General features: G+C 45.7%; 1 protein-coding gene across 5 annotated transcripts in view; it reads left to right on the forward strand.

The window, feature by feature from the left end:
- Nucleotides 1-19,816, forward strand: part of Rbm33 (RNA binding motif protein 33) — a 104,904-nt gene extending 85,088 nt beyond the window's left edge. For 2 of the 5 annotated variants that reach the window (XM_013123741.3, XM_013123744.3), the window contains 4 exons: nucleotides 7,596-7,805; nucleotides 10,021-10,209; nucleotides 13,947-14,035; nucleotides 14,266-19,816. In XM_013123741.3, the coding sequence (XP_012979195.1) occupies nucleotides 7,596-7,805; nucleotides 10,021-10,209; nucleotides 13,947-14,035; nucleotides 14,266-14,314 (537 nt within the window). In that variant the 3' untranslated portion in view covers nucleotides 14,315-19,816. The remainder of the gene's footprint in view (nucleotides 1-7,595; nucleotides 7,806-10,020; nucleotides 10,210-13,946; nucleotides 14,036-14,265) is intronic. The other 3 variants (XM_013123743.3, XM_013123746.3, XM_013123745.3) reach the window with 2 other exon arrangements.
- Nucleotides 19,817-20,976: the final 1,160 nt, after the last annotated feature.

The raw sequence follows: 20,976 nt of genomic DNA on the forward strand, positions 1-20,976 counted from the left end.
TTAATCTCTAAGTCACCTCTCCAGCCCCATGTATTTATGTTTAAAGGATATCAAAATACTACTTGTGGAAGGTCCCAGTTTATCAATGGGTGCTTGCTTTGGAAAGTTGGGTGAATTTGTCCGTCTCTTCCTCCATCCTTGTCATCTCTAGACCTCCTTTAGAGAGGCAGTGCATGGGTCCCTCTCTCTGTGGGTCATGGCACGATGTACTTTGTTACATCTTCAATGAAAGAGAAGTTCTGAGGCTTTGCCTCTTTACCACATTCACCAAGTGCTTACTTATACTGTCCTGCATTTGCTCCCCATCCAGTCCTGTCTCTCTGTCTTAGTGTCCATTTGTCATCAGCCGTTTTCTCTTCCTCAGATGGTTTATGAGAAGGTTAGAGGCACAGTGTTGAGCTAGGCCAGAGACACTAGAGACTGCAGCTGTGTGGTGGCCTCTGCTGTAATTTACATTTATCTTTTGCTTCCTCCTGATGACTTTAAGGTTGTCTGTGTTTGGCAAGCTGCCCACAAAAGGTAGCCTGTCCTCAGTGTGACTATGCAGGAGACTTGTCCTATATTGCTTTGCTTAGCTTTGATGACTTGGGTGAGATAGTGTTTGCCAAGTCTTTCCTGCAGCTGGCCTCCCCCATTGTGTCTGCAAGTTGTAGTTGGGAAGGAGATCTGTGTGAGTGCTCCATTCCTTATATACTTGCTTCTCCCCACTAGCCAGCACTGATGTGGCCAATGCCAGCATGCCTTGTGTATCTCTCATCTGTCATACTTTCACAGTGATTGCCTTGTCTTCACCCTCATTTGCTTGTTCATTTACCTAACATCAGATTGAGTGTGTGGGGTTTTGAGTTTTCAATGAACCGTCACTGCTGTTATTTACTTTGATCGTAGATCTTGTGCTGGTTGGCCAGAGAACGCCTCTTCCTGCTGGCTTCTGTGTCTATTAAGAACTCTCCCTTGTTTTTTGAAAGTATGCTTTCTTTCTGTACTCAAGTTTGTTTGAAGTGTCTTGGCCTTTTTCTGTGTGGTTCTGGGGTGGGTCCTATCTTTATAAGGCTTCAGTTCCTTGGAGCACGGGTGCCAGAGTATGCTGTAATCATCAGCTTTCCAATCATTGCTGAGATAAAGTGGGGTAATTGGTTTGAAAGAGGACAATGTTTACCTTGTTCACCAGATCAGGGGTTTTGGTCCATAGTTTCTAAGCCTCACCTCTTCAGTGTTGTTTGACACAGTACATCATGGCAGAGAAGACCTGCCTGTCTCTTCTCAGCTGGGTGGAGAAGCAGACAGAGAAAGAAGTACAGGGCCCTAAAACCTCGTAAGCTGTTGCAGTGTTCCTGGGAGAAAGAAAAAAATATTTGTCTCATGGCTCCCAATGGCAGATCAAAATAGGTTTCCACCAAAGTGCAGCTTGGTGAACCAGCAAGTTTACAGAGCATAGAGGAAGTGTGTTTTACAATGATGTCAGTGATCCCCGAACAGTCGTATCACTACCAAGTCCCACTCCATCCTAGACAATGACCTTATGGAAGATGTACCATGGAGCCCCACTTCAGTGAACTTTGCACGTTTTGTATTTCTTGCAGCTACAGGAAGGATTCCTGACAGGAACCCCATATGAGACTCTTGTGATCCTTTCCTCCACTGCCATCACATTGACCTGGCTACCGCTGTGTTGTTTTGCTTTTAGTGGCCATAGCTACTGCGCCGCAGGATTATTTACTCCCAAGATAGCCTCATATTATGCTTGGAGGGAAGAGTGCCATGTAACTGGGGCACTTTCCAGTGGCTTGTCACCTTAGATTGGGAACCAAGCACACCTCTAACCATGGCCTTTGGAGGGCATATAAGATCATGGTTTTCAGTGATTAATACATCATTGCCTTTAATGCATACCTGTGCCTTCCTCTGGGAGTTGCAAAGAGAACAATCATCAAGACATTGATGTACCTACTAGGTTTTACTGAGGTTACATATTTCTTGAAAGATTATTGGCAAGCAATATATAGATATATATGTATTTTTTACTGCATTTCATTAATTATTTGGTAGCGATAAGAGAAATTGAATATATTTAAGGGGGGGCTGCTATTTGTTTTGTTTTTTTGAGACGGGGTTTTTCTGTGTGGCCCTGCCTGGCTGTCCTGGAACTCTCTGTAGACCAGGCAGGCTGGCCTCAAACTCAGAGAGCCTCCTGCCTCTGCCTCCCATGCATCACCATTGCCTAACATATTTAAGTATTTAAAGTGAGTCCCTTCTGTACTTCAGGGGGCTGACCAAGACTTGCCCCAGTGGTACTAGCCAGGACGCAGGATCTTGATGGGAAGGGAGGCTATTTGGGGGCTTGCCTTTCATAGCAAAGTTTCTAGATTCTGGTGTTTGTGTCTGTTGGTAAGGCCTTCTGGCTTCCCTAGTTACTAAGGTTACATGGTATTGGTGTCTGCAGTGAAGTCTGGTCAGAGTCTGCAGAGCAGCTGTACTTTGAATTGTTGCCGCAAATGTGCCATGAGCCGAGGCACTAGGCGTTAGTGGTGACCGAGCTGCGTGCAGAAGCAGAGCTGCCTTTGTGGACTTGACAGTAAGTGGAGCGCTCTGTGTGATAGCAGACACGAGCATAAGTGAAGTGGGCTGAGCAGCACAACAGGGAGACCTGGAGAAGAAAGCAGGTAAAGGAGTGTGGAGGTTGAGGTGTGTGTAACTGTGGCAGTTCCTAGCGGAAGGAAGGGCATTGGCTTGAGTACAGAAGAGAATGTGAGTTTGGAGATGGGCCCTGCATGGGCTGGTTGGGTCTTAATTCTTAGAGCTACTTGAAAGTCCTGGTGAGCTGATATTCTCATTTTGTTTTGCAGTCTTAAGGGAAAAAAAAATAGAAAAATATAAAACGGGCAGATTTTTGCATATTTGCGGTTGAGTTCTGTCTTAAGCGTAATAATATAAGATATAACTACAGAAATGTTCATTTTATCCCTTAAATCTTCTGTCACTTTGGGAAGTACCAGTCTGACAGAGTTGAACACCTGTCCTTGGTCACAGGCCATGTCCCCCTCTTGTTCTCTGGAGGTACCATGTCTCAAACCTCTACTTTATTGCTCAGGACTCCTGCTGTTCCGGGACCCTGCTGATGCCTCTGCGTACACTCTGTCCCACTTGCTACCCAGAGCTTCCCATGCTTTAGAGCTCTAGCTCCAGCTCGTGGTCCCTGCTCCTCCTTGAGGGACTTTTTGCCTTCTGTCCCATGTTTTGTCACTAGAGCCTAGGGTAGTGGGTGTCTTAGAGTTTCTCTTGCTGTAATGAAACACCATGACCAAAAGACTGGTTGAAGGAAAGGGTTCATTTTCATTAGGCTTACACTTCAGCATTGCTGTTCATCACTGAAGGAAATCAAGACAGGAACTCAAAGAGGACAGCATCCTGGAGGCAGGCCGATGCAGAGTCCACGGAAGGTGCTGCTTCCTGACTTCTTCCCATGACTTGTTCAGCCTGCTTTCTTATAGAACCCAAGACCAACAACCCAGAGATGACACCACCCACCATATGCTGGTCCCTGTCCCATTGACCACTAAGAGAAGATGTCTTACAGCTGGATCTCAGAGAGGCATTTCCTCAACTAAGGGTCCTTCGGACTCTGATGACTAGCTTGTGTCAAGTTGACACACAAAACCAGCTAGTACAGAGGGTATTAAAAAATACTTGAAGCTGAAGGTGTCTGCATAGTTGGGTTTCTTCTGTGAAAGCAGAGGTGGAGTGGACATAATATCTCTCCAGAATGTCTGAGGATGAGCAGAGCACTTGTTCCCTAGCCTTGTCAGTGATTCCAGAAAATGAGCAAAGCAGGAGCAGGGCCCAGGACAACGCTGATCTGTACTGCTAATCCTTTCAGCCACCCTCTGCTTTTACCCCCAAATCCCTTTTTCATTTGGTTTGCAGAGTAGGATTGTGTTGTAAGGCCTATTTGCTGCTTTTGAACTTTAAAATGTCCACATTTACTTATTCTGATGATAGAGGGTGTGCCACGGTTTACATGCAAAGGTCAGAAGACTTGTGGAAGTTGGCTCTTTCCATCATGTGGTTCCCAGGTATAGAATTTAGGTCATCAGGCTTGGCATCAAGCACCTTTACCCACTGAACCATCTTGTCTGCCTGCTGTTTTGAACTTTGAAGTGGTAGATCTGTCACACTTGTTAGCTTGAAATTGTTATTCAGGGGACACAGCTCAGCCCTGCCTGGTTCTGGCAGAACCTAGCTAGCTTTGTAGGGCAGTATGGCAGTGCATAGGTGACTCGGGTGGAGGGAGGAAAGGCCCAATAGAACTGACTGAAACAGTGGTCTTTGCATGTATAAAAGACAGGACCATGGGTAGAATTCTGGGAAGATTGTTGTTGACCATGGGTGGGGCAACAGGTAACAGGTTTGCACTGGGCAGGCACCTGCAGGAACAGAGCTGCCTGTTAGAGGCCCCTGAAACCTCGCCTCTGAGTTGGAAGAACAAGCTCACAGCCCCCACTGCCTAGGAAGCCTCCTTATTGCAGAGGACCCAGAGCCTTACTTAATTCTAGTACATTTCCATTTTCACCTGGTAGATGTGTGCCATCTGCCCTGGACCATGCTGTTTTCCCTCAGAGGCTCAAAGCTTTGGTATTGGTTTTTGTTTTTCCTTTAAAGACAAGCTAATTCTTTAAAGATTTCCTCATACATAACCAGTCTCAGAATGGAGGATTATTACACGGGTAAGCACTTAGAAACTGCCACATCTCATATAGTAAAGTAAAATATATTTTCATTTCCCTCATGAAGTGAAGCCCAGTAGTTAGGTCTGGATACTTAAGTGACTGTCCCCAGTGTGCTTGCTTGCTGTTGTATAAGCGTACCTACCTGATGACAGAGAAAAGAACACTGCAAATGTAAGGTGTTCTCATCCCCACACAGCACCTAGGGCAAGGAGGTTAAGGCTAACCTTGTTTCTGTCCTGTGTCTGTATCTCTCCTGTAGTCCAGCAGTCTACAGAGGGAAAATAGAGTCCTGTACATATTTGTGCTTGGAAACTTCACATAGCTTGCATATCATTTATTGTGCTGACCCTGAACAAGCCTCCCAGAGATTGCTGGGATAGGCTTGTATTGTTGTCCTTAATAGAAACCTGTGCGGCAAGGGCTGTGGCTGCATCATCATCTACATTGCTGGTGACAGTGAAGTGTGGCCTTATCAGAAGGAGAATTCATAAGAGGCTGCCCTGGGACACCATGCTACTGTCCTTCTGTGTGTCCTGACAATGTTATCTGTCCTTTCAGTGCCGAGTATCAAATGTCTGTCATGAGTACAGAAATTAATTTAATGTCACCTGAAGACATGCAATTAATCTTTTAGAGGTTTTCATAATACCTTTACAGAAAGAGTTGCCAGTTTGGCGGATTTGGATTTTGGGGTTTAGAAGAAGATAAGGAAAATTAATTTTTCATCAGGGTTAATACAAGCTAGCAGGGCCACAAAGGCTGAGGAAAATGATTGGGGAATTTGTCAAGTGTTGTCACTCCAGAATAATGCTGCTTAGCGCCTGATAGGTATAATCAAGGGCTGAGGTTCTATGGAGAGGGATTAATCAATTTGCCTGCTAGTGAATGCAACTCAGTGATACCACTTCTTCATGGGCTTTAAAGGATGAAAATAAGATTTGATCTGTCAAATTGCAAGAAACCCTGACAGTATCAGTGGGCATTTTTATCTGTACATTTAAACCATTTGTTATAAATAAATTTGTCCTGCTAATGTTGATGGCCACAAACCTCATTTTTTTTGTAAGATTAAGCTGATAAAAAGTATTCCCTGGGCTTACTTAATTCAGATAGATATTTTAAAAACCAAATATTAGTCTAAAGAGACAGTTTTATTGTATTTATTAAAGGGCAATCATTTTAGAGCAACTCAATAGTATGTTTCTCCATAGGGTTAAGATGGGCACGTCTCTTCTTCCTCATCTGCTTTAGAGAAGTTAGAGCATGCCCCATGCTGCCAGGGAGACTGCTCTTCGTGCAGACTTGGGAGTGTAATCTGCCATCCATCCACTCAAAGACACTGGTTTCCTTACAGCTCAGCAACAGATTTCTAAGAAAGTTGTGTAACTTCAGTACTAACAATTACAGGTCTGTTTTCAGTGCTAGAACTGGGTATACAGGTCACAGCAAGCTTACAGATATAAGGTCGATTTAGTTTGGCTTGACTCTCATTCAGGTTTGTTTATGTGCATGACTATGAATATAAAAATGTGTTCCTGGCAGTGGCCTGTTAGCGTATCTAGTGACCATTTTCTAGTGTTAATTCAGAGTATAAAAGCTGCCTAGAATCAGCTTTTCATTATATGAATATAGTATTTGTCCTCTCAATTAGGGGGAAAATGTTTCTTTACAAAAGGAAATAACTTGTTTGTTTATATTTAAGCTTTGAGTGCTTAGAATCTAGTTGAGAGCAAATTATGTAATCTTAGTAGTGGGAAGGCTGACATGGAGGAGCGGGAGGTTCCAGGCCAGCTTGAGTGGCAAAAGATGACTACATCACAACAGTGAGGAGGAACTGTATGAGGCTTGGTCGCCTCTGGGTGACATCTTTGGTGTTGTGCAAGTGTGGCCAGAGGCTTCTGTTCCATTTGCAAAGCAAAGGTTTTACTATTCAGTTTATGGGGAGGGCAGAAAGAGAACAGTTGCCACAGACGCTGCCAAGTTCCTGGTCACTATTGCAGAGTGAAGGGCACTTAGAAACTATAGAGTGGTGTGCAGTTCTCTGGATAGCTGAGACTCTGCCATGCCTCAAACTTAGGTGATACTCAGTTCTAGAGGGCACACAGTTTGTTCAGAATTCATCTTCCGGGGGTATAGCTCAGGGGTAGAGCATTTGACTGCAGAATTCACCTTTCACCCAGTCAGTGGAAGCTTGTGGAAAGGCAGACTGCTTATAGGACCATGGTTCTCAGAAAGTCAGACTGTTGCCTGTGGAGAGCCCTCAGATGCTCTTGTCTTTGGGGAGCAGGAGGTGCATCCAGGTAGGCAAGGGCTTTTCTAAGTGCTTACAGTTTTCAAAATATTTAAAAAGTGATTGGGTTATCTCTTTTTATAATACTGAGAAATTTCCATGGTAAGAGTGTGCTCAGTGCTGGGCGGTGGTGACGCACACCTTTAATCCCAGCACTCAGGAGGCAGAGGCAGGTGGATCTCTGTGAGTTCGAGGCCAGCCTGGTCTATAGAGTGAGTTCCAGGACAGCCTCCAAAACAATACAGAGAAACCCTGTCTCGAAGGGGGAAAAAAGTGTTCTTAGTAATAAAAGATGAAGTAGTTTACAGTTTAACCAGTACAAATTAAACAGTCCTTGTGTTCATTGCAGCCCCTTTAAGTGGATATATTCATTAAAAGAAAGCTCAATGTTTTAAATTTCAAAAATACTGTATTCAAAACCTTAACCATTGACCATTGAGATTTCCTACTGGCTCTAGGGAAGAGGCAGATTTGGTATTATTTATGTCTGAAAGGTTCTGCCTCGGGGGCAGCACTGGCCATGGGTTGGCCAGAATGGTGGGCAGACACTGATCCACCTGCTGCCTTGTTGATTTCAGCAGGGAGGAGAGAGCGATGGCTTTTCTCACACAGAGAGCCAGCCCCAGCGGCTTCCCCAGACACCGGACTTGAGACAGCAGCCTACTCGCAAGGTGACCCTGACCAAGGGGGGTCCTCAGCAGCCCCAGCACCTGCCTGTGGGGCCCCACATGTACCCGGCTATTCCTCCAGGGATCAAAAGCATCCAAGGGATTCACCCAGCCAAAAAGGTACTGAAGTGGAAGGGCTCTGCCCCCATAGGTTTCCTGGCCACTGGCTCAGAGAAGTTGGCATTAGGTGGTTTTTCTGACCCTTGCTAATGTTCACATTAGTAAATGAGCCATTGTTTTCTTCTTTCTCCTCCCTCCCTCCCTCCCTCCCTCCCTCCCTCCCTCCCTCCCTCCCTCCCTCCCTCCCTCCCTCTCTCCCTCCCCTTTCTAAGACAAGGTTTCTTTATATAACAGTTTTGACTGTCCCAGAACTCACTCTGTAGACCAGGCTGGCCTCGAACTCACAGAGATCCCTCTGCCTCTGCCTCCCGAGTGCTGGGGTTGAAGGGGTGCACCACCACCACCCAGGGAGCCATTGTTTTCTTAATTCTGGTTTAGAAAGCCTTTCCCTCCAGTCATTTACTCACTGGCACCTGTGTTCATTCCACCCACTTGACACCAGGATATCCCTAATAGAGACTAGACAGCTAGAACTGTACTCATTCTGTCTGTAATTACGCCTCGGCTCAAGGAATAGAGACAAAGCCCTGTGGAGGCATGCTGGTGAAGGTCATCTCTGAGCCCAGCCTGCCAGGTGGGAGGCCTGATGCTCACAGGCTCCCTGTTCCCTCTTGAAGAAGCCAGTCTAGTCATGTTGCAGGTAGAGAAGTGACAGGGCACTATCCCTCAGCTTCTGGGGGAAAGGCAGCCTTGTAATTTTCACAAGCAGATGAGCATAAAGTCCTCCCGTGAGCAGTAGCACATACATATTTGAGGTGAGGCCAGGCGGAAGGAGACTGGTGCTGGCTCTGACCTCTTGAGGTGTGGGGTCTGTTCACGCAGCGTTCCCTTTACCTGTGTGTGCTGTCTCTCACTCTTAATGAGATAGGAGCCAGTAGAGGCCACTGATGCTGCAGCAGGGCAACGTGCACACCTTAGAGATAGATCCAGCATTAAGGTTGATCTCACAGACTGTTCCAGGATGTATTTCCTTTCAGAACTAACCCTGGCCATATGAAGAAGATAACTTTAGAAAATACATGCAGGTGTGCTAGAGGTGCTTCCCCCAGCCCCCTCAGCTCTCTTTTAGGAGACCAATGATGTTTCTCACTTGTTAGAGCTATTGTGGGGCTTTACAAGACATTATGGCAAAACCTAGTATGTGGCTGAAATTTGTATCCGGGTGTTTATATTGTGATCTTATGTAAGGAAAGCAGAGGGCTTGCGAATTCACTTTTGACTTGTCTCCTGTGTGAGCCCTGGGGCTGTCCCTTCACTTCTCCACAGCTTGTCTCACAGCAGGAGTGTTGGCCTTCTGTAGGGGAACCTCTAGCTGTGCTCCTCTTTGTTCCCAGTACCTGTGGTGCCCACGCATTCTAGGCATCAACTCTGGCTTTCTGCCCTTTCTTATGAGGTGGCAGGGTATGACGGATTGCCCCTTTTTACCAAATGCTGGGACAGAGCTAGGGCAGGACACAGGTGAGGTCCAGCGTACCTCTAGTCAGACAGCTGCCTCTAGCTGACTCCGTGGGTGAGGTCCAGTGTGTTTCAGTTCCACTGTCTATGCACTGGCTAGATAACTGCAAAATAGGCCATCTCTTTTTATTTGCCTTACTAGTTGAAAATGCTGGAAATGCCAGCTATCTCTTCTTTCTAAAGGCCCTTCATGGTAGTTCTGACACTTGGGTAGTCTTGAGAGATGGTTGGTGCTTTAGGAGTCCTTTTACCGGCAGATTGGTATGTGATTGTGTAAAAGCTCTGAATAAATGAAATCCTGATTCACGGGGTTGAGGGCAGTGAATATAAGACTTGTCCATTTGAGTTGGATCCCAGAAGCTGTGTATGACTCGTTGTTACTGTTGGAGTTTTAGCACTGTATATACCATGTGTTCATTGGCCTGTGCCGTGGTGGGAGAAGTGTGTGTGTTTGGGGCAGTTAGGATGGGGTCTGACCCTTCCTGTGTGAATTGCAACCACTACTGTATCCTTGCATTGTCTGTATCATGAATGAAAGTAACACCAGAGTCCCTCCCAGTCACAACTGCAGAGCTCTGCGACTTCCATCTTAGCTCATTCCTTTGATGCTGTTGCCCCAGTTAGGGTTAGGCCACCCTCTAGTGGTTGATTAATACACAGAAGATTCTCTGACCCTGGGCATATGCTTACTTTGTACTTTATTAGCTACCACAGGAAGAATCTCTTCAGATATCAGATGCATTTTGTTTGTCATTGCCAGGCCATCATGCATGGACGAGGCCGAGGAGTGGCAGGCCCCATGGGCCGGGGGCGCCTAATGCCAAATAAGCAGAACCTTCGAGTGGTGGAGTGCAAGCCACAGCCCTGTGTGGTGTCCGTGGAAGGGCTGTCTTCATCCACCACTGATGCTCAGCTGAAGAGCCTGCTCATGTCTGTGGGGCCAATCCAGGTGCGTTGCCTGCAGGTGATGATGATGCCAGTGGGTCATGTCTCCAGATAGAACTACTGTCATACAGCACAGTAGATATTGTGAGTTACATTGCACTTGAAAAGATGGCACTCGAAAAGAAAGATGCTAATGGTTGCCTCAACCTGAGTTTAGGTTCTTATTTACAACATTTAAGAAGTACTCTAGTAGAATGTACTATCCTTTGAAATCTGTCCTGAAGTTCACATATGTACACATACCTATACTTTTTTATATTGAATCGCATTTTGTGATAATTTCTCAAATTTCCAAGTAGTTAGCCAACTTGTCTTATTTTATGAAGCTGTCCAACATATTCACAACTCTGGTGTTCATTTTAGCATCTACAGCTGTACTCTCCACTTTGTCATCACGTCCTTTAAAATGGCAGAGTCTTAAGTCTGAGCTTGTTACCGATGATATGAAGGATGGAGACAGACAACATTCCATGTCTGCTAGAAGCAAGTTTGACCTATGTTTTGTCCCTGTAGTGTGGTCTTCAGAGTCATGCATGGCCAGTAGAAAGTGCATGTTATCCAGAATATATTACATTTCTGAGCAGAACAAAGGGCCGCCTTTTATTTTAGTTCTTGACTAAGGTGTATCAGAAATCCATTTACAGCTGGGTAGAGTTGCTCAGGCCTTTAATCCCAGCATTTGGGGTGCAGAGACAGGAGGACCCCTGTGAGTTTGAGGCCAGCCTTAGTCGACATAGAAAGTTCCAGGCCACCCAGGGTTATATAGCAAGAAAGATCCTGCCTCAAACAGACATATGTCTGTTTCTGTTAAGAGGTCCTAAAGTGAGTAGAAGAGCAAGCCTTGTCAATCAGAGCCTAATGTTTTGGTATTTGAGTTTAATGATAGCCACCTTCATTATCAGATTCTTAGAGAAGCTATTAGATTTAATTTACTATTTGTTGAGAGGTTAATCCAGACTTTGGCTCCCACTTTTGCTAGCTGTTGGTAACACTGTCTTTAAGCATAGATTGTTTTAGCTACTGTGATGGTGTACACCTCCAGCACTGAGAAGCTCACACAGGAGGGCCATGAGTTTGAGGCCAGCTGAGGTACTTATTGAGACTATCTAAAAGGGGATAGATATTTTCTGATTATGGGTTGTTCGCAGGAACAGAATAATAGAGGATTATAGATGTATTAACATGTCAGAATAATAGTTGAAAACTCTGGGTTGCATAATAATCCAGATAGCCCAAATTCCAACACGAGCCTGGTTCACCATTATGCACCTTGGTCTCAGGTACTTGCTGAATAAAGGGTGGTGCTTACAATCGGGTCTTGTGAGGGCTCTGGCTTTCCAGGGTTTCTCCACTGAGTGTGAAGGCAGCTGTAGCACTACTGCTGTATGCCCTGGCTTCAGCATAAGCAACCCTGGGTATTCTCCTGACCCTGGTGATCCCCAGCAGATCTATTGAGTGGGACTCACGGGCTGCCTGGAGATAGTAAGTTGAAACAATGTGACCTGTGTCTTACTGTCTCATACACTGAATTTTGTACTTTGTGATTAATATAGACCTCTTAAGTGGCTTTCCCCTCCTTTTATTTGCCACTTTGAGTTCTGAAAGTAATCAGAATAATTGTGTTTTTATTGTGGCCACCTTAAAATCTCCAGCAGAAGAAATGCTGCTGTTGATGATGGCGTGAATTGGAGAGGAAGGGCTGAAAGCCAATGGAATATTTCCTAGATTGTGCCAGTAACATGGCTACCCTTCAGGTGAATTAGAAGCTTCAGTGCTTTTTGCCACCCGGGGTTCCCTGAGGAATTGATGAGCAAAGGTCTGTTTACCCTGGAAGCAGAGCGTTTGGGTCCTACTGGTCTTAGGTTGTGGGATGGTTTTAAATAGGCTTATGTGGATTTTTATGCTCAGTGTTTTTGAAATGACTACATTTGTTTTTCTTTTCTTTTTCTTTTTTTGTGGGGTGTGATCAGGACAGGGATCTTCTGTGTAGCCTTGGTGTCTTGAATTCAGAGATCCAACTGCCTCTGCCTCCTGAGTGCTGGGATTAAAACCGTGCCCCAAACAAACAAAACAAAGTCTGGTAGTATTTGGGTAAAGAAGTAACTAAAGGCTGGAGCAATGGCTCAGCACTTAAGAGTTTGTATTGCTTTTCAAGAGGACTAGAGTTCAGTTCCCAGCACCCACATGAGGTGACTCACAGCTGCCTGTAAACATTTAACACATCTCGGGAATCCTTGCACGCGCATACGTGCATACTCAATTTTTAATACTTTTTTTTAAGTGATAGAAATGTGGTTTCAAGAGTCTTTGATTACTTTGACTGGTTTGAATACAGATATCAAAGAAATGGTATTAAATGACTAACCTACATCTCCAGCACTGTCGTCCTGCTTTGAGAAGAAACTGTTTTTTCTCTTGGGGAAATTATACCTTGATGTTTGGGAATGAAGTGTAGGGTAAATGTTCTTTGAGTATGGCACCACCTAGTGCGCATTTGCTTATTACCGGTGTTATTTTATCAAGTCTTTTACGTGAGAAAGTGATGGTAAACCTTTTAGACTAAAGAAATACGTTTGTTGGGGCAGTGATCCCATAGAAACTACTGATCTCGATTAGTATGCTATGTGTTAACTCTACAAGCTCTTCTAGACCAAAGGAAACTGGTGAAAGGTAGAATAAGAGATGGTTACATGAGGGTAGGATGTCTCCTGCTGTTCAAGTTTCAGATGGAGAAGGTGTAGCTCGGAGTCAGAACGTCACTTTGTTCTGAGAGCAGAGTCAGGTTAAAACTTAGAGCCAAAGAAGTAGGTTCATTGTAACTTCAAGGACCCTCTGTTAATCTAGTTGCTAGGCTTTGCCTGAAATTATTTTGGAAAAAAAAGTTTTTACCCCATGAACCTCCAGTATTTGAGGATAAAAAGTCACTCCTCCCCATGTGACTTAGTGGCTGACTTCAAGACCAATACTGGGTGTGAGCTATAATGTAGTGATAACTGACATCCGCCTCTGGACAGACACTACTCTTTTTCATTTTCTGTGTTAGCATACTTGCTTGTTCTAGTAATTCTGTGGACTAGATTGAAATTCAGCTATTGAGAGTTAGGTTTTCACTGCCACATTGATTCTTGGAAAGGCAGCTGGCCAAAGCAGTGAGATGACAGGCTCTGGGGCCTGCCTTGAATTAAGATCCCTGCTTTGCCATTTCTTAGTGTGCAGCTTTTGTCAGAGCTCTCACGTTAGAGCCAGGTTGGCTATATCTGTAGAAATGTAGAATTGAGAAGAGTCTAAGGCTCTGGGGGTAAGTGTGCTGTCCATGTGCCATTCACACATAGGGCCCCCACCCGGTCATGTGGCCATAACCCATTTACCCTTTGGTAAACTAGGGATGAATGCCGTTCTTTAGAGGGGTGAGGACACCATCAAAGGTCACCTTCCAGAAAGGCATGGGTCTTTTAAGAGTTTTTATCCATGGGTACCTATGTTAGTCTCAGAGTATGAGGAGGCTGGGCAGGCTGGAGGGAGGTCTGAATATCATACTGGAGGGCAGACTTATTGCTCTCCAGCTAATCAGCAGACTGCTTTGCACAACTGCCCAGGAAGACAAAGAAGGACATGTGACTTGTTTTCATGTTCCAGGTGACAGCCTCGTCTGCTATTCTGTGTAGAAGCTTATAACATGTAATTGTTCATATTCTATATCACAGTGGGCAATAGTTAATTTTCTTTGTTTTCTTCCCATAGAGTTTACAGATGCTTCCCCAGCAACGGAAAGCCATAGCAAAGTTCAAGGAACCAGCCCATGCACTAGCATTTCAGCAGAAATTCCACAGGTAGCCTCGGTGTTCTATAGTTGGCGACTGGGTGGATGGGGGGTGCTGTGCTGTGCTCTACAGAGGTACAGAGCATGGCTACATATCTCTCTATAAACTGAATTTGTTGTCTGGAGAAGGCCTCCTCTGCTCCCATGCACTGTAGGTTTACTCATGAGGCACTGCTTCATTCCCATGCACCTTAGTGAATTGCGCTCATAAGAGTCTGTGTTAACTGTCTATTTCCACAGGCACATGATCGATCTGTCTCACATAAATGTGGCCCTGATAGTGGAGTGATCTTGAATGGGAAAATCTGACCTCATGCTGCACACACTGTGGAATTTCTTCAAGGAAGCTATAGGTCGGCGCAGGATCCCCAGAAGTGTAGGTCTATCTGGTCTGCAGTTTGCCAACTTGTCTGCGCGCCAGCCAGCCACAGGGTGATTCCAGAAGAGAGTTAAACTGGTGGACATGGGATTGGAGTCTGGTGTTAGATTGCTTTGAATTCTGTTGTTCACAAGAACTCTGTTCTCGTGTTCTTTTGTTTCCAAGTGCTTACAATGCATGTAGACCTTGTTCTTCGTGATCCTACTGTGTGATTGGTCACAGTCTTAGATTCAGGAAAGAATGTTACCGGCTCAAATTCCAAGGATTTTTCCACAGCAAAGAATATTTGATAATGGTTGCACTTATCTTCAGTACAGGCTAGAAAAGAATTCTTAACCAGGCTTAACTGGAGTGGTCTCAGAAAGCCCTCTTAGGCTCTGGTAAAACATAGGTAAAAGTTCGGGTGATTATGATTGACACGCACCTGCCCTGGAAAGCCAGGGTGTGAGATGGGTGGCTGGGAATGGTGCCATGGAAGTGGCGATTCTGCTTCTTGTAAACGCCTCTGAAGTGCTGCCTGCTTCAGGAGAGACTTGTGGGCACAGTGCTGGCTAAGCAAGCACAGGCAGCCATGGCCAGTGGCTCAGCCCCTCCCACAGACAGCCCTCTTGGCTTAGTTTCCTGGCACAGGTTGAGGCACAGCATGAAGGAAGGGTGGTCAGACCTACTTAGGCCTCTGCTTTTTAAATGCCCGAGCTCTGTGGTGTGTGCTGTCATTGCTTTGATTACCTCACTGCCCTTCAGGCTTTGAGTTTCCTTTGGGTTGCCCTTCTATCACATGTGTAAGGGGTGGATTTCTCATCAGGGCTGATGCTCTCCAAGAAAAGTGTGTCTGTCCACAGTAGTCATGTTGGTCAATTCCAGCAGGTGAGACTCACTTTCTACAAAGCATCCCATGGAAGTCCATGCTGGGCAGACACTGAACACAGTGCCTTATGATGTTTCCCCCATGAACGCTTCAATGTTCGGGACGTACTCTACCATGGGCAATGACACTAGGACACACTCAGGACTTTTTAGTTGTATTTTATACCTGTAATTTTATCTTACTTACATAACTTAATAGTATTGAGGGAGACAGGAGTCTGTTGTCACTTACTGTCACTGGATAATGAGGAGTAGGTGCAGGTTATGTTACGTTTTCAATTAAGTTGCCAATGTTATACCTGGAGAATGGTATTCCAGGCCCTGTGAAACTACATAGGACCATTTCTGAGATGACACTATGTGCTGGCAAGTAGCACTGGGGCAATATAATTCTTGTTAGGGATCCAGGCAATTAGGGCAAGGCATTCATAGGAGGTCTTAGAAGACCTTGTGGCTATGGTGCCACTTGTGAGCACAGAGCGTTTGCCTTCCCCTGACAGGCTGCGCTGGGGGTCAGCCCTGCTGTGTCTTTACCATCCAATCCATCAACTGGTGGCCCCACTGCACTCTCACGCATTTCTCTTAGACACAGGGGTTGTCGATAGATAGTTCACTAAATTGGTGAGTTTGGTAACATGTTAGCTCTAGTTGGATGAGGTAGAGGCCATGTAGGAACTTGAGGATTAGGACTCAGTAAAAGGAGTTTAACAAGTTTGCTTCCTTCTCAAGTGATTTTTGAGTGCTGGGCCTTTAAAACCCAAATCTGCATTTTTGTCTGAAAAATAGGCACTGACGCATTGGAGTCACTTATGGAAGCATCCTCATCAACAGCACTGTTCACCTCAGGCCTTAGGGCCACTCTGAGTGTGATGAGGTACCCAGGAGCATGTGTGTCCCTTAATTGTCTGCACACATGAGGTAGCTTTCTCTTATTGCAGTGTCCTGAGAGACCAGCTCCAAGCACTGCTTAGAACAGCCGCTCCCTCTGCCTTGGTGCAATCCACCTGGAGTGGACTGTCAGCGGGGCACGCCAGTCTTAAGGCTTAGCTTCTGTGAGGGAGCCACAGAAAGTGAAAGAAGCAGAATTAGAAAGAGCGCTCCCCACTTGCTGAGCACTTCTCACAGTGAAGTCAACCACACCCGAACCCAACCCAACCCGGGGAAGATCTGCTGCAACCATTATCTCTGTTCTTTCTTTATCATGCATTTCAAACGAGGAGAAAAAGCATTAGCATACTGTGTAAATATATGGACCTTTGAAAATTCAAACGTTATTGGAAATGCTTTCAACTCAAAACAGCAGCCCCTTAGCTATTTGTTAGTTCTTTTTTTTTGTTTTTGTTGTTGTCTTATCAAAGTTTAATGGAGACACTTTCATAATTGTTGTTGTGTGTACATTCAATTTTCATAAAGATGGTAGTAAGTCAATACATTAACCCTCATCTGTGTATTATTTGTTCACAAATTCCACAAGGTTGAAGGAGTTACTCTTGCATCTGTCCTGAGGTGGAGAGTAGGGGGAGGGGACAAATAATTTTCCCTCTCTTTGCTTGTTTATTTTGTGCTGTAATGATTGTGAGTTCACTTAGTTGCTTACCTCAACATAACCTTGTGTTGCCCTTGGCTTGGCCACATTTGTTAAATCCTTATATTGATATTCTTGAGGGGAAAAATCTCACCTTTTCTTTTCCAAAAGATTCTGAGGTAAACTCCCACCCTGGCCCCCACCCAATCTGAATAGGCAGCTTCTTGTGCAGGTCCCGTGCCCATGCCTTGCCGTGGAGGATCGTGCCTGGATGGGATGGGAGGTGGGTTTTCCGTAACCATTTTCATCTGGGTAGTCCTCATGTTATGTGAAAAGGTCTGGGATGGTTTATTTGAATCAGGATGCAGCTTAGGTCCTGTACCCAGGGGTTGTTTTCCCCCATGCAGCATTCTGCCTGAAGCAGGTAGAAGGAGGCTTTGCTGTTCATTGAAGCTGGCAGGGAACCCAAAAGGTGTGGGGGGAGGACTGGACAGTGGGCGAGGAGAGAGTCTTAAGGATGGGGATGTCACTGATGTACACCTCTGATGGGACCCCAGGGTACTCCTTCACTCAGGTGTAGGGCCTCACAGATGGGCACATGAAGGTACTCTTGCAGTGACATAGGCTAGGTGAAGGGTCTTCTTTGAGTGCTAGGCTTAAGACCTGTCTTTGTGTTTTGGTTTTTGTTTTGTTTGTCTTTTATTTCCTATGGCAATATTGGGAAGGTAAGCTTGATGTAGCCCATTGCCTTATGCTACTTGAAGATAGGTAAAGGCACTCACTCGCCCAAGAGGTCTGTTCTTGGTCATCATTGGGTGCTCTGAGGTTCTTTTCTGTGTCCTCTGACCCAATACAAAATGAGCAAGTCAGGTGGCATATCCCTGTGCCAGAGCCCTGGGCCACAAGGGGCGGCCCTTTCGCTTGCTCTCCCTTCCTCGGAGCCCTTTAATCTCTGCCTCCTGCTTGTTGGGCCCAGCTTGAGCTTTGCACCCTCACTCTCATGCCCACTTGTTTCTGCTTCTCAGAGGGGAAGAGGCCTGGGAGGGCAATTGGCCTTGAGGTGCTCTGCACAGGAGCTAACAGTTGGGGCCAAGGGTGGACAAGAACAAGACCCCTCCCCACAGAGGAAGCCACTAGAAGCTTAGCTCAGTTATGGGAGAGACTTAGATACTTTACCAAGTTTAATAATAATACTGCAACAATGGCTTGGGTATTTTAAAGTTTGGGAAGTATTATTTTTACATCCCTAAATATAAAGTTCAAAAAGGCACTTAGCCTTGTCTTATTAAATCCTAAGGATTTTCTGTAAGGTTTTTGCAACCTATTTAGTTTTTGTCATTTAAAAATGCCTAACTTCTTAGGTATACAAACCCATGGCTTTGTGTACTAGAACAAGAGTAATCCACTGATTCATATTGGATCCCAGGTATACCTCCTACTGGTATCAGGTGTCAGGAGCGGGTGGGTACTTGTTAACATATCTCACCTGACTTTTCTAGAAACTGCCAATCATCTAACTCTTTCTGTCGAGTGTTGGTAGGACAGGCACTTTCACTGAGAAACTCTCTCCTTGTCCCTTAGGCCTATCATAGGGAGAGGTTTTAAATGTTCTCCCTGGTTCAGTTTACTGATTTGAAAAGGTTTGTGGGGAAATGCAGGTGATTTAGAGAGAACCTTGTATAATTTGTCTCACATGTCCTATAGGTGGGATGGGCAGGTGCATGTTACTGTGTTCTGTGTTTGGAAGTTTAATGTGCTCTAGACAGTAGACCTCTTGACCTTCTTACATGACTTTCTGCTAAATTACTTTTCATTTTAAGGACAAGTGACGCGGAGGCTGGTTTGGGAACTAACACCTTTTGCATTCTGCGCTGTTGTCTTAGAACACACACATTGTAGACAGCATGTTGCACCCAGCCCACACTGATGGCCCTTGAGGAGCAGATAACCGCTTGTTCTTTACTTTTCACAGGTGGCATCCAGAGCAGTGTCCTCTGTGAGGATTTCCTTCCTAGGCTTTAATTGCACTGTTTAATTTTCAGGTGCAGCAGAGATGGAGTGTGGTTTCCTTTTGCTTCCAGAGTGTCTGACGCTCTGTTCTCTTCTCCCACTCTTTCATCCACTCCCCTGCCTGGCTGGGGCTCTGGCTCCCTCCTTACCTTCTCCTTTTTTTTCCCCTCTTGTTAACACCTGAGGTGTTGTCACTGTCCCCCTCCCAGTGATTCTCCTGTTGGCATGCTCCCTGTCTCCACTTCCGTGGTTTCCACACCTGCAGTGGTCACTGATACTCACTTGAGTCAGGCTCCCTGTGGCATAAGGGAGCATTGTGGATATCTGCACCAGGGCCACATCTCCAGTTTCTCTAACCCTTTTGCCTCGACAGGTCTTTCCATGGGATTTGTTCCTCCAGAACCTGAATTGGAGAGCCTGACCTTTGCTTGTTATTTTTGCAGTTTGACTCTGGGCCTAAAGATGCCAGTGCCTCTCAGCTGTGGTCTGCATGTCATTAACCACCCCTCTCTTGTTTTTACCCCTCTACCTTTGCAGGACCCAGGGCGTGGGTCAATATTAGTGGTAGCGTGCTCTCATTCGCTTGGAAGTGGTGGCCGTGTGGCCATTGTACTGCCCTTGCTGATATGGCCCTCGTCGTCGTTAATGTGTGTGCGCCTCCCAGCTGTGCGGGCAGCTTGGAGTGCGGGCTATGTTGCTGGAAGTGCGCTGGCTGCTTAGAAACCACGAGACACCACCTTGCTCTCTTCTGGCCTCACTGTTTCTGCCGGTCTTCGTGTTTCTGCCAGTCACGTGCTCTTCCCGTATGAGTGACACTGCTGTGCTTTACTCCAGTTTTCCTTGGCATTAGCCACTTGGGAACTCTTGCAGGCTGTATATGTGAAAAGTAGTAGTGGCGTAGGTGAAAAGAAAATGTATTGTTGTGTATCATTTGTGTGGTCTCATAGCAAAAAAAAATGTGTTTGAGCTGTACTGTAACCAAAAATTCTGTCATTAAATTATTAAAGGTTCTCCTGGCTCTGAAGTGTTACTTCCTCTTGCGTCTGTCTGCCCCACCCAGTGCTCTGGACAGTGACTGTCCCTGGATGGGTGGGATTGGAGAGAGCTGCCCCCCAGCACAGGTGTTTCCTTAGTGGAACCATGGAATCAGGTAACTGCTCTCCACTGACTTTGGGTTGTAGGTCTTAGAACTGACCAAATGATGACAGGGTGTTGTTGGAGTCAGGGAGTTCTTCTCTCCTTAGAACTACTAATGCATTCACAAGTAATTTGTTACAACTTGCAAGAAGTGCATATTCTGTCACTTTGCTCTCAAGAGCCTAGACATGGAGGCATCAGCCATAGCACGGTTTTGTCCCAACCCTCCTTGCAGCTGCTGGCTTTATTCCGTAGAGATCTGGTTTCCCAGTCTGTTTTAAGAATGAAGCATCATAAAGCTGCTCTGCTTCTGGGTACTGTTCAAAGAGAGAACCCAAACAATGTTGTGCCCCATAGGCCAGGCTTCATCCTGGGCGGGGTCATCTCCCGCCTCCACTCATTACCCCGTGTAGCTCTCCCCTTGTCTGGGCCTACTGCTGTTCTGCACAGTAGTGCTCTTACCTGATCCTTGACTCTCTTGAGAATGGAGTGCCTGTCACACGTGACCCAGACCTTCATCTCCCAGTGCTGAGAGTGAGGATGAAGCAGGTGCACATGCAGCCATGCCTTATCAACCCTGCGCCTTGTCCGTCAGACCAAGGCTGTGTGTTGACAGTTAACAGGAGGGGACTTAGGAAGCTCCACTTACCTGAGCAGGAAGGAGACATTGTCCAGTCTTGCATCCCACACAGCCCAGTTGTAGGTCATTTTTATACTGTGGCCATCGGCCCATCCCAGGGCTATGCATCCAAGCATCAGCTGGAGGACGGGATCAGAGATCCATTCCAAACATATTCCTGAGTGTGCCATTCTAAGTCCTGCTGGGAAGACTGGTAAAAATACCCCTTTTGCCTGCCGGGTAGACCACTGAGACGAGGCACTGTGAGTAGAGATACATTCTGCTCTAGGAAGAACCTGGGTGTTCTCACCTAGTCATGGCTGAGGAATGGTAGTTTGACTTTTACCAAGTTTTCTTCTACTCCTAACGACTGTAGAAACCCTTGGACTTAGTCAAGAAGAAAATATTTTAATA

Source organism: Mesocricetus auratus, unplaced genomic scaffold (assembly GCF_017639785.1).
Source record: "Mesocricetus auratus isolate SY011 unplaced genomic scaffold, BCM_Maur_2.0 Super-Scaffold_100676, whole genome shotgun sequence".
Taxonomy (NCBI): domain Eukaryota; kingdom Metazoa; phylum Chordata; class Mammalia; order Rodentia; family Cricetidae; genus Mesocricetus; species Mesocricetus auratus.